The sequence below is a fragment of the Coptis chinensis genome, chromosome 3 (assembly GCF_015680905.1).
Source record: "Coptis chinensis isolate HL-2020 chromosome 3, ASM1568090v1, whole genome shotgun sequence".
NCBI classification, from domain to species: domain Eukaryota; kingdom Viridiplantae; phylum Streptophyta; class Magnoliopsida; order Ranunculales; family Ranunculaceae; genus Coptis; species Coptis chinensis.
The window spans coordinates 48,151,602-48,164,860 of NC_141458.1; the positions used below are offsets into that span (position 1 = coordinate 48,151,602).

The window sequence follows — 13,259 nt, forward strand, 5'->3', positions numbered from 1 at the left end:
ATTCCATGCATTTACCTGAACAGGTTTTGATAAACATCAAGATGGGGTGTTTTCATAACTTAGGACCCTTGCCATTTGTACGTTACAACTTGATGAAAACAGTCATAAGAATGTTACAAATGGCTAGAAAGTAATTAAGGAAAAGAAATGAGAACATATCTATCCGTTTTGAAATTTGAATTGTTCATAGAATAAAGATTCTCCCAATCATAGATGCATGTGAGATTAATCATTAACAAACTAGGCCATTAACAACTAGGCCGTCACAATAACAACTAAGAACATGCTGCTAATATCAACCGTACACGTGACAATTATCTACTGTTCATTATGAGCTGAAAAGCTGTAAAACTCTCTTATATTAGTTGTCAGCCAGTCTGGGAGCTTTCACAGATTCTTCGAATTTCTTTTCCAGTCATGGCTTTATGGGCTTTTGTTGGCTCTGGTTTTCTCAACTGCTATTGCTCAAAGCCCTGAACCTGCAGTTGCTCCGTCTAGTGGTGGTTTGTTTGCCTGAACTGAACTTGCTTGTTATTTAGGGATTGGTCCTACTTATTTAGGGGTATTTAGGGATAGGTCCTAAAATTATCGATTATTAGGGATTGGTCCTACTTCCATCGATTGACCTTGAGTCGTCTCAGTTGACCGTGGTCAACCCATTTTATAATAATAAAATTTTCGTTTTTTATCAAAATGGCCAAACTACCCTTCAAATGCTTGACACGCTACATTATATTGAATTGTTTGTGAACACCACGGTCGAATGTTGAGGAATGAAATTATGTAAGCCTTTCGATCATTTCAGATTCAGATCTCGAGGAAATAAGTGAGATAGAGGGGAAAAATCTACACACTCCCCCATTTTGTCCACTTACGAATCTTAGTTACAATAGTTTGTCTTCACTCACCTAATCTTAGTCTTAATCTTCTCCATTATAAATGATAACTTGAAGATCTCTTTGTTTGCTACCAAACGCTTTAACCTTCACTCACGAATCTTAGAAAGAAACTTCAACCTGAATTGTTTGCTTTGAAAAACTTCAACCTGAAATGTTTGAAAAACTTCAACCTGAAATTGTGAGTGTTAGCTAATTTGTCGTCCGAATTTTGTTCGTGGACATCTCTCTTGTGGTAGTCGGGATTTTTTTTGAGTTGCTCATTGTAAGTCGGTTCAAACTTTGTATGCGTTTACATGTCAAAACATGTGTTTTAAAGTGAAAAGCATGGATCTTTAGGATTGTTTAAAAAAGTTGTGTTTTTATTCCATTATTTGTTTGTATTGATTGAACCCTATGTTTAAAAAACATTTTTTGTAAGAAGATTGTTGTGTGGGTGGTTGGGTGGATATATATGCATGTATTTTGTTCTTAGGGTACTCTTGTTATTGCATGTTCTTAAAAGTAGGACTATTTTATTGTGATAAGTGTATAATGTCAACATTTTTGTTGCTTTGTTATGTCCAATACTATTATGAACTATGGCCAGTACGGTGCTAGGTGTAAAACAGTTTGTTGTACATTATGGGGGTTCTTGGGGGACAACTACCCCTGGGAAGATTAAGGGTAGTGATTACAAAGGTGGTAGGAAGCAAAGCGATTACTATGGAATTTGATGGGGATGAATTTTGTATGTTTGATTTGAAAAAGGGATGTGCAAAACTTGGTTGGTGTGGGAGTTGAATTTCAAATGGCAAGTATCATTCAAGGGTATATTTGCGGGTTAACAAAAGATGAACACCTATTACATATGTGGCATGAGCTTAAACCGATAGAGACAAAAAATACCACACAGATGTCTTTCCAAATCCAACAACTTCTAAACCCACTAGAGCTCCTAAAATCCCCACCACCGCTTTCGACAACAGTCTCCCACCAATGAAGTCACCAGTAAAGGCCCAACCAGTAAAAGCCCAACCAGTAAAGGCCCAACCAAGAAAAAGCTCAACCAAGAAAGGCCCACCCAGCTAAGTCCACACCAAGAAAGGCCCACCCATTACCCACTACCCCCAAAAAGAAAAGTGTCCAAGTAAGTGCTAGTGTTAGAAAATCCCCTAGATTTACTCCCACCACTCCTATACCACCACCAAGTCCTATACCACCACCAACTCCTATACCACCACCAAGTCCCATACCACCACCACCAAGTAAGACTATCACCACTTCTCAGACTTCCAACAACCCCCAACAAAAGTATAAAAATGGGTGAGGCGGTTAGAGTTAGAAGATCCCTCGGGGAACCCGTTCCCCTCAGATACAACCAAAGTTCTTCAAATAATGTCCAACCCAATCTTGAGAAACCCCTTACCGAGAAACCCCTTAGTGTGAAACCCTCTACCGTGGAAACCCCTACCAAAAGCAAGAAAAACCTTTAAGAAGGTCGGGTAGGGGTCGCAGAAGTTGAAACCACTTGTAGGCCCTAATGGAGAGACTTTGATGTTGGACCTTGTGTCTTCTTCGATGATGAAGTAGAAAAATAGTTGAAGTTGAGCATGTTGTGGAAGTTCTTGAACCCGAAGTTGCTTACATCATCCAATGATGTTGTGGATGATTGGGAACATGTATTGGGTTCACTTGATCCAAAACATTTGATGAGGTTACTTTAGGTGAGACTTTTACGATGGTGATGGTGATGCATTAGATGACAAGGATAGAAGTGATGATGGAGGTGACAAGATGTATGAATATGGTTATAGTTTTGGACCAGTTTTGGTAATCATCACAAATAATGATGAGTGGAGTGTTGAAGATGAGGATGAAGAAGATTACAACTACAATCCTTCGATAGTGACTACTCGGATGTGGTACCGATGATGAGGCCTTGGATGACATGGAGCCAATGGAGGAAGAAGTACAAAATTTAGAAGAAGAGATACAAGGTAGTGACTCTAGTGTTGTGAGGGTCAAGACAAACATATTTGAGGCGCAGGAGATGGCTAAACTTGCGGGACCAAAAGTTGAGAATGTTTTTTGTGTGTGACTTGAAGCCTAAAATGTCTTGGCCAACAATTGAGGCTTGTAGGGATTTTTCATAAATTTGGCAATTAGAAAGAAGTTTAGCTATAGACATCCGAAGAATGACAAGGAGAGGCTCATTTTAGAATGTAAAGATTTCAATTGTCGATTGGAAAGTAAGTGCCTCTGTTACCAAAAAGAGACAATCACACATTCATTCTTACGAAGTTTTGGACCAAAGATACATGTGAGGCTCGATGATGAAAACAAGTATGCACAAAGCTACATCACCATGGGTAGCTAAAACACTTGTTGACAAAATGAGAGATCATCCCGATTACAAACCAAGGGATATACGTGAAAAGATTTTTTGTGAGTTTGGAGTTAGTATATCTTATTGACCGCCCGGTCTAGTAGAGTTTTGATGCTAGAAAAATTAATGGAAATTATGAAGTTGGGTATCAAGTAGTCCCGAGATGTGTAGACAGATAGAGAAGTCCAATCTCGGTAGCCTTGCTAAATGGTTTGTGAAAGATAGCAATCGACATTTGTTGGTGTAGTCATTGCATTCAAGGGTTCACTGGATGGGTGGGTGACCGGGTGTAGACCGATGATTGGGCTTGATGGCTGTTTTCTCAAAGGTAAGTATGGTGGGTGTTGTTTGATCGCTATAGATCGGATGCCATGAATGGGCTTTTCCCTATTAGTTTTATGTGTGCAAAGGTGAGAACAAAGATACATGGAGGCTTTTTTTGTCCGAATTGAAGCCACATCTCATCAAGCACAAGGAAAAAGTTGACATTCATTAGTGACAAAGGGGATTGGTTGGTACAAATTATTGCGTATCACTTCCCGTGATTCTAATCACGGGTTGTTGTTTTAACTTATACATGCATTTTGTTATAAATCTCATCAAGCCATATCTAATGTTTCAGACATGTGTATTTCTTGTTGCAATGTTCTTTCGGACTTTGTTATAATGTTGTTTTAACTTGTACATGTATTTCTTGTTGCAGATTTTGTTTCGCATATGTATAAAAATTTTAAAAGCTAAGTTTCCCGGTGAATTATGGGAGAGTCTTGCTTGGGAAGTCGCGAATGACATACAAGCTACCGAAATTGACTAGGATCTTAGGAACCATAAACAAAACTGATAGTGCAGCATTGGATTGGTTAGATAATGAGCCAAGGGAGTGTTGGGCTAGAGCACACTTTGATTGGACATCAAAGTGTGATGAGTTGACTAACAATTTCAGTGAGTCTTTCAACTCATGGATTTTGAAAATAAGAGATAAACCTTTGGTCCAGTTTTTATAGACATGTATAACCTGCTTTTGTTGAAGTCCATCTATGATAGGAGAATGTTGTCAATGAAGTCTTTTGAACATGGTGTTGTTCCAAATGTTTTGTACATGATTAAGAAGAGAGAGGAGAGGTATAACAATTATGAGATCAGAGGTGTAACTGAGACTCGGTATTTAGCAATAAGCCACCTAACCGGAAGAAGTATAATGTGGAAATCCAAAAGCAAGAATGCTCTTGCATTGAGTGGCAAATGTCAGGAGTGCCCTGTGTGCATGCAGTTGCAGTACTCAGGTCAAGGAGGGAACCATGGTCTAGGTAAATCACTTGTGTCTATACTTGTGTCTATATGTGCATTCTCTTGGGGTACTTTCTTTACATTTTTTCATTATATGGCGGTATTGTAGTCCTTATTTTAGTGCTGAGGCCTTCAAAGCAACTTATGCAAGTTATTTGTATCCACTTGATAATATAGAGGATTGGCCAGAAATAGTGAGTGATGCCCCTTTCCTAATACTTTTGTTATTTAGCAATTTATTTATTTTATTTGTATGTAATTTGTAATGTATTTTTTCTTAACGCACTTTGGACAAAGAATTGGTATCGCCTCCTCAAGTCTCCACACAACCGGGAAGACCAAGAAAGCAGAAATTAAGGCGAAGATGAAATGCCCAAGTCAAAAAGAAATGTGCAAAGTGTCAAGAAGAAGGTCACAATTCCAGATCATGTGATGCAAGGAAAAAAGGAGAATTTGGCAAGAAGAAGAAAAGAAAAGGTATCCTTCAATGTCTAATGATACTCATGATGTCATAATTGGTTATAATGTGATTGTGATGTATCCTTCAATGTCTAATGATACTCATGATGTCACAGCAGCCCAAGTGCAAGATGGACTGCAAGATGGACCTCAGATGCAACAACAAGCTCCTCCAATGCAAGAAGATGGACCTCAGATGCAACAACAAGCTCCTCCAATGCAAGAAGATGCACCTCCAATGCAGCAAAGAAAAGGGAAGAAAAGTAAAGGTATGTTAGTTGAATATTGAAAGCAAAATGCATGAGTATGGTTAGTGCATGACTGCATAAACCTTACCTTATGCAAACACTAATTCAATAAGTGAGCAGGTGCCCAAACAGAGCAAGAAGTAAGTCAGCAACAGCCACCACCCCAAGTACAACAACAACAAGAGGCACCAGCACAAGGTAGGGGAAGGAGAGGCAGGGGAGGGAAAGGAAGAGGAGCCCCAGTGCAAGAGGCAACTCCAGTGCAAGAACCACAAGCAGAACAACCCCCAGGCAGGGGAGGTAGAGGAAGAGGAGCCCTAGTGCAAGAGGTAGCTCCAGTGCAAGAACCACAAGCTCCAGGCAGGGGAGGGAGAGGAAGACCAAGAGGAGGCAGAACAGGAAGAGGAGGGAATGGAAGGGGAAGGGGTAGAGAATTCTCTGGCTTGTATGGCTTGTTGTTTGGTGATGACAATGTAGAAACTCCATCAACTCCTCCAGTGAATGCAAATCAGAGAGCAGGAGAGCCACTTACACAATAGTTGGTTTTTGAATCATTTTGGGGATTGTCAGTGAATATTTGTCCATATTTTGTTGTTTGGGTTGTTTTGTGTTACATATACTTGAGAAATGGTCTATATGATGTTGTTCATTTTGGGTCAGGTTTATGTATGTGTCCATATATATCTTTTGATTGTTATCAGATGCTGACATTGTTTTGGTACCCTTGTGAATATTGTCTGAGTGACATTGCTGAGTTTAAGATTTAGATTTGAATTGTTGTAGGTAAATCTATATTTCATAACCAAGAACTTTTATTTCATAACCAAGAACCTTTATTTGAATCCTTTTCAATGAGGCCTTACATCAGATAGAACCTCACTTGGGATACCCTATTCAATAACACAACAACACTCATTGCCACACGATTACAATCTAGGACAAGTGTAGTCTTGTTTTCAAGAGGCAAAGATAGGTTGGTTGCGAGTCAATGTATTGCATCTCCCTACTAAAACATCCAACCCAAATGCATTGCAACCACATTCCAATGACTTTGCCTGTTGTTTTATCCCAACTCTTGAACAAATACATGATCCCCTTTGCAATTATCCTCCCCATCTCTCCTATTAAGGTAGGGACAAGTTGGAGCAAAGGTGGCCTTTTTGCTCACATAGTCGATGATCCGGCCAATAAACCAAGTTAAAAAAAAAAAAAGTTAGAATTTGATACAACATAGAATTAGTCTTTTAGGATTTAACCCCTCCTCAGATTTGAGTTAATTAGGCTTTCATCCTACTTTTCTGCCATTAAAGGAGTTTCAATTTAAGTTCGTGAAATACTTTTGGTGAATTTACCATTTAAGTTGATTTCATACCTTTGGTACAATGAAAGTTTGAACAGGAGCTCCACCCATGTTTTTGCTTCAGTGTTCAAGTTGTTGAGTGAAGAGTGTGAGTGTTGAACGCCTTCTCTTATAGTACAGCAAAGAGACAACTTCCAACGACTCTATAATTTTGGCCATTGGATCAAATGCTTTAGATTTTTGACACGTGGCCATTTTAAACGTCTCTCTAAAGTCACATGCAAAGCACATGTGAAGGGTAGTTTGGCCATTTTGATAAAAAACGAAAATTTTATTATTATAAAATGGGTTGACCACGGTCAACTGAGACGACTCAAGGTCAATCGATAGAAGTAGGACCAATCCCTAATAATCGATAATTTTAGGACCTATCCCTAAATAACCCTTTCGTTTATTTTGTTTGTGATGAGTTGTGTCTATCATTTTACAAGAAAATCTTCTTTAAACATCCAAGAACAATACCATGTCCTTCCATTAAAACTTTCTCATTTTGATTATAGATTACAATCTACAATGTATATTAAAATTGATCACGATTTTCACCTGTCTACGAGGCAATGCAGTTACACACTTAGTTAACAAAAACGGTTCTCAAAGTCCTACTACATTGTTGTGCTTCTTTTTTTGGTAACTAAATTGTCGTACTTCTTAATGCTCACTTAGTCACTTCACCTAAATGCCTATTTGTACTAGCTCCTCATGTCAGTAGAATTTCCACTCATGTTGTGATATGATGCCAACTAATTTCCATAAAGATATGCCTATCAAAGAAATTCGAACACCTCAACTGATAAAGGGTTTGACTCTGGAGTCTCGAGAGACAATCTTATTGCATTCTGCAAAAAATTTGTTTACAAAAGGGACTGATTGAATGTTTATGTCTATTGTTGGAACATTGTTAAAAGGACTTCTCCCATGCTGCTTATAATCTTCTGGTTGCAGGGGTTGCAATTGATCAAGGGATAGCGTATGTACTGATGTTCGCAGCTTTGTTGCTCACCTATATCATTCACTAGCAAGATTCTTATCAAAGATAAACAGATGGACAGAAAGATTTGTTGCCATTAGTCTCATTGTTTTGTAATTGATTTGCTCATTCTTTGTAGTTTGTTTAAGGGGGCCCTTACTCTTTTCGCTCATTTTGTACTCTCCCTTCCCTTACACCTTATGGGTGTGTTTGGAAGTTTTCCTGTGGAATTGGAATTGAAAATATAATTTCAAGACTTACAATTTCAAGTAGTTAAAATTCCTCAAATTGGAATTCCTATGTTTAGTTGCACAACGGAATTCATTTCCAAATTCCACAGAATCTCAAATCAACTGTTTGGCCACTCAAAATTTCCAAACCAAAGTTGATATATTCAAAAAAAAAATGTACTCTAAACCAACAGGTCTACAGACCAAATTATTATAAACTTTATTTTTGAATGTTTAAACCTCCTCTTATTCTAAACATTGAGATGCATCATCAGCCATTCTTTCTTAAAATCATCCGGAAGCCCATAAAAGACGTGTTCCTTAGTCTTATCAGCTGCAAGCAAATCAACAACTCGTAGTGTTAGAGAACGATCAAAATTCGGAACTTTATTAACTTCTTGGCATAACTTGTTCACATCAACAGTGGGAAGACGTGCACGTGAGTTGGTCTCTACCATAGACTTCAATGTATCAGTCATGGAAGTCACAAATTGCAATGGCATCTCCCCGTATGAACTTTTTATTTGTAGATTGTTTCTCATCCGAACCTCTTTTCAATAGCTTGTCACTTCCTTCATTTTCGCCATTAATGTCCTCATGGCCATCATTCTCATTGCTGCCATTGTTTTCAACTTCTTCTCTTGCTTTATCAAGTTCTCCTCCTGTTAAGCTTTAACTCCTTTTGCATTATTCTTCCCAACAATAATTGCTAACTCATCATAGTTTGTGAGAGGCTTATACCTAAACCCTTTGGCATCGGGATGTGACTGTAAATTATTTAACAAATATTTAAGAAAAAACACCTTGACAATAAAAGGCAAATTTATATTACACAAAAATTACCTTAACATAGTTCTCCCAAACATCATCCCTCACCACAATCATCTTGCGATTGTCATCCCACCTAATCCCGATTGGTCTCAAGCTCGACCATGATATTAAAATTCTTAGTCCAAGTCTTTAAAGCGAGCTTGAACATTATCCTTTGTCACTTTGCTTTTCCACATTTTTCTTTGATGGCATCAATACGATTCTGATCCAAACAACAAAGCTTCCAACCTTGTTCAGATTTGTTTCCCTTTTGAACTTGGTCAAGAAATGTCTCGGTTAATACACGATCCATCTCAATTGTCCAAACCACATAGTTTCCTTTTGCTTTGGTGCTTTTTGGTTGTTCAGGTGATTGATTGTTCTCTATTTCTAACAGTTCAGAAGTTACATACAAAAATTATCATTGAGCTCCCATGCAACATGATATAAATGCTTATTAATTAGAAATATAAAGAATAACATAAATTCAATCCAAGAAACATTGCAACAGACCAAACATAGACTAGAAAATAAAACATTCTCAAGTAGAAAAACTATAAGACTAAGTCATTTAACGATTTCAATTCTCAAGTAGAAAAGCTATAAGACCAAGTCATCTAACGATTTCTCGACGCCATATAGTCAGCAAACATTTGTTGTGCCATCTGGTCCCTCATTACATTCCAATCATCATTGCCATAACTAATTTCAGTGATCAACTCATTTGTCTCTGGCCCTAAGATTTCCAACTCAATATCAACCTCAGCTAATAAAAGATCATCTGGATCTATGGCCATTATATAATTGTGAACAGCACAACAAGCAAGCACAATCTTCACTTGCATCTCAAAACTATAAAATGGATCACTTCTTAGTATCGCCCATCGTTTTTTTATCAATCCAAATGTCCTTTCAATCACATTGCGTAGCGATGAATGCCTATGATTGAATAGTTCCTTAAAATTTTGTGGTCTTCTGCCTCCCCTCCATTCATTGAGATGGTAGCGAACACCACGATACGGGGCAAGAAATCCAGGGGCATTGGCATATCCCGCATCCACAAGGTAATAGTTACCTATTTAAAATGACAACTTCATTAGTCGATCGATTTCTAATGAATATGTATATCGTCCTTTAATAGCAATTGGTAAAGAACATACCAATTGGAACAGGGAGTGGATCCTGCCTCCGTAATGCAGATTGTAGTACTCTACTATCTGCCGCAGATCCTTCCCAACCGGCTAAAACGTATGTGAACTTCATGTCCATTGTACATGCACCTAAGACATTTTGTGAAATTTGTTTCTTCCTATTACGATAAGCTCCTTGTTCTGCAAGTGGGACTTTTGCAGGGACATAAGTTCCATCTAGTGCTCCCATGCAATCCTAATATCCCGTGTTGAAAAGTTTTAGATGAATAAGAACAAAACTTTTTGTTCCCACAAACAACACATATTTAAAAAATATAAATTTACCTTAAAATATGTAAATCTTGGATTCTCAGCAATTTGTGGATATGGAAGTCCCCCAGGTCGTCTAACAAGATACTTATACACACGTATTATTGCATTCAAAACTCGCTTAAAATGACGATGAACAGTTTCCCCAGAACGATTAAAACCAAATTTCACTACTCGATTTCTTACATCATGTGCAATGGTATGTAAAAAATATGCAATCTGTTCCTCTAGAGAGACAAACTTTGAATCTTGTATTCCTCCTTTTCGACGCAAAAAATCACACAAACTAAGAAATTGGATTTTATTCATCCGTAACATGTTGCGACAATCGTTATCATTCCCATTAGTTAGCCTATTCATAAACTTCTCTCTTTCAATATCAAGATTGGATGTAGGAAATTTATCTATATATGTATCGTGGTACCATCCTACAGCACACAACGTTGTAGCCACACATGTAGCTACAACAACATCCATACTCTCATCGTCAGTATCATATGTATGATTTTCCATCTATATTATAAGCATCAAATTATTCATCAATACATGCATGCAAAGAAAATGCATAAATATACATAACCCCCGTCACTACATACATCGCAGGTGTACTATACTGATTTCAAATCTGACTATTATAGATTGATTAAGGCAAAGTATTTGAGTTTAGATCTGCCAACCCTTAATCCACAAACTGAAACCTATGATACATTTTTTTTTTTATTATGGGTCTTGTAGCATCTTATTATAAATGAATATAATTTAGTAGCGACTCATAATACTCGTGTTTTAATTTATTTGCAGTCTTATAAAATATAATTTATTTGCATGTAATGGGTTTGTTCCTGAAAATGATATAGTTTCTGAGTCGCTCTTTTCCATCTTGCCTTCAGTTGCCAAGGGATTTTGCCTTCCTTGAAAGCCAATACCGCAGCTATAAATAGTGCATTCGTCAACTACAAATGCCAAAGGTCGAATTGTGGCCCTATTGAAAGCCGTTCATGCTATAAACAAGGTTTTAAACTAACTATGTTCTCTATCGGTTTCAAATACCAAGATACTAGTATACCAATCGAATCCATTGTCATCCTTACTTCCTTAGCAAACAGCTTGCATGCATGCTCAAATAATGACACACGAAGAAGCAAAGTAATAATGATGTACTCGGGGGCTTCTTATTTTAGAGAGCGGCCAACTCAAAACAGAGAGAGAGAGAAAATGGTGCAAAGGCTAACGTACCGAAAGCGGCATAGCTATGCTACTAAGTCTAACCAGAATCGGGTCGTTAAAACCCCTGGTGGAAAGCTTGTTTACCAGACGACTAAGAAGAGGGCTAGTGGACCTAAGTGCCCTGTTACTGGAAAGAGAATCCAAGGGATTCCTCACCTGAGACCTGCTGAATACAAGAGGTCTAGGTTATCTAGGAATAGAAGAACTGTGAACCGTGCTTACGGTGGTGTTTTGTCAGGTGGTGCTGTAAGAGAAAGGTAGCCACGGCTTCCTACTACGAAATCCGGCTACAATATCATAAAGCATTAGCAACATACAAATTGAAGAAGCTGCAGCTATGTACAAGCCAATAACAAAGCCTTCGAGAAGAATATTTGGCAATCGTCCCATCGTTCCATTGATGCACCCATGGTTTGTCATTGTATCTACTTCCGTGGCAAAAAGCTAATGGAGCTCTCCTCTTTTCTTGGCATAATGAAGAAATTGGAATTTTTATAACTTGGTTAATACAAAGTGAGCTTGTTACTTAGCTGGTATAATAATGATAAAACCAACCACAAGACTTCGGCTCTGTCAATAGGTTAAATGTCGTCGATTTATACAAAGTTTCAAAACAGTAGTGACGTTTGTTACCTAGAGTATACACAAAAGAGTGTGGTTATACAGTTACACTATCCACAACTTAATTTATCCAGCTATATGAAACCAATTAATATAGAAAGGAAAGAGGGACCAGTATGGCGGTATGCGTTAAAAGTTCTATGGTTCATTGGGTTTATAAGCTTATTACTAGTTCAGTGTCAAATGTTTGAACATTTTCGTTGAAAAATACAGTGAAATAGATTTCTCAAACAACTCACTAGCGAAATCAAAAAAATGTGATATCGTTTTTAAGAGTAGACGAAATAACTCTGCCTTAGGTAGCGAGAGCTGCTTCTCCATCAAGGACAATTGAAAAACTCGGTGGAAAGCTTGTTTACCAGACGACTAAGAAGAGGGCTAGTGGACCTAAGTGCCCTGTTACTGGAAAGAGAATCCAAGGGATTCCTCACCGAGACCTGCTGAATACAAGAGGTCTAGGTTATCTAGGAATAGAAGAACTGTGAACCGTGCTTACGGTGGTGTTTTGTCAGGTGGTGCTGTAAGAGAAAGGATCATCCGAGCCTTTTTAGTCGAAGAGCAAAAGATTGTGAAGAAGGTATTGAAGATTCAAAAGGCCAAGGAAAAGGTAGCCACAAAGAACTAGAATGAGAAGAAATCACAAATTTGTATTCTGTCGAAAGAAATTTTGACTAGAGATTATTTATGGAAAATGTTTTGAGGTACCTTAGTTGTCTGTAAACCTTATGTTCAAAACAGTAAGCCATTGATACATAATCAAGATTAAACCTTATGTTCAAAACAGTAAGCCATTGATACATAATCAAGAGAACTAGAAATTTAATATAAAGCATAAAAAGTAGAAAGAAAAAAGATAAGAATTATAGAACTGTGCAAACAACAACAAGAATAATGAGGGATGAGAGATGAGGTGAGAGAGTGCGCACCTTGGACGAGTTGCAGAGAAAAAATGGTCGAGTTTTCGACTAGTGTTGGTAGAGAGATCGAGTGGGATATACGAGAGGTTTTAAAGAAGTAGAAAATATATCTTACCCGATAATTTTTCACCCGCAAGGAATTGTGGAATACGGAAATCTCAAGTTTCTGCCCCCCATAGAAACTTGCGATTCCTTTATTTTGGGGTTTTGGAGTTTCCATTCTAGCGCACTAAATGTTGCCAAACGAGATAACTCCTAATTCTTGGAAATATATTCTGAATTCTCCCCTCAAATCCAGCATTCCAAACACACCCTATATGAAAACTGGTTTGAATTTTGCAATTCTGTTTCAACTTAGTCTTTTTTGTTTCGCTGAATTTTCAATTTAGTCCCATAGAGAAAAGTAAAT

The 13,259-nt window shown here is 37.8% G+C and overlaps 1 protein-coding gene and 1 pseudogene across 1 annotated transcript; both read left to right on the forward strand.

Annotated features, from left to right (window-relative positions):
* Positions 1 to 11,248: 11,248 nt before the first annotated feature.
* Positions 11,249 to 11,606, forward strand: LOC147509850 (large ribosomal subunit protein eL34). Its single transcript, XM_086599258.1, has one exon. It carries the CDS (start codon positions 11,301 to 11,303, stop codon positions 11,571 to 11,573), a length of 273 nt encoding a protein of 90 aa, XP_086455384.1. The 5' UTR covers positions 11,249 to 11,300; the 3' UTR covers positions 11,574 to 11,606.
* A 443-nt stretch (positions 11,607 to 12,049) lies between these two features.
* On the forward strand, positions 12,050 to 13,206 carry LOC147509851 (large ribosomal subunit protein eL34z pseudogene; annotated as a pseudogene).
* The last annotated feature ends 53 nt before the right edge of the window (positions 13,207 to 13,259 follow it).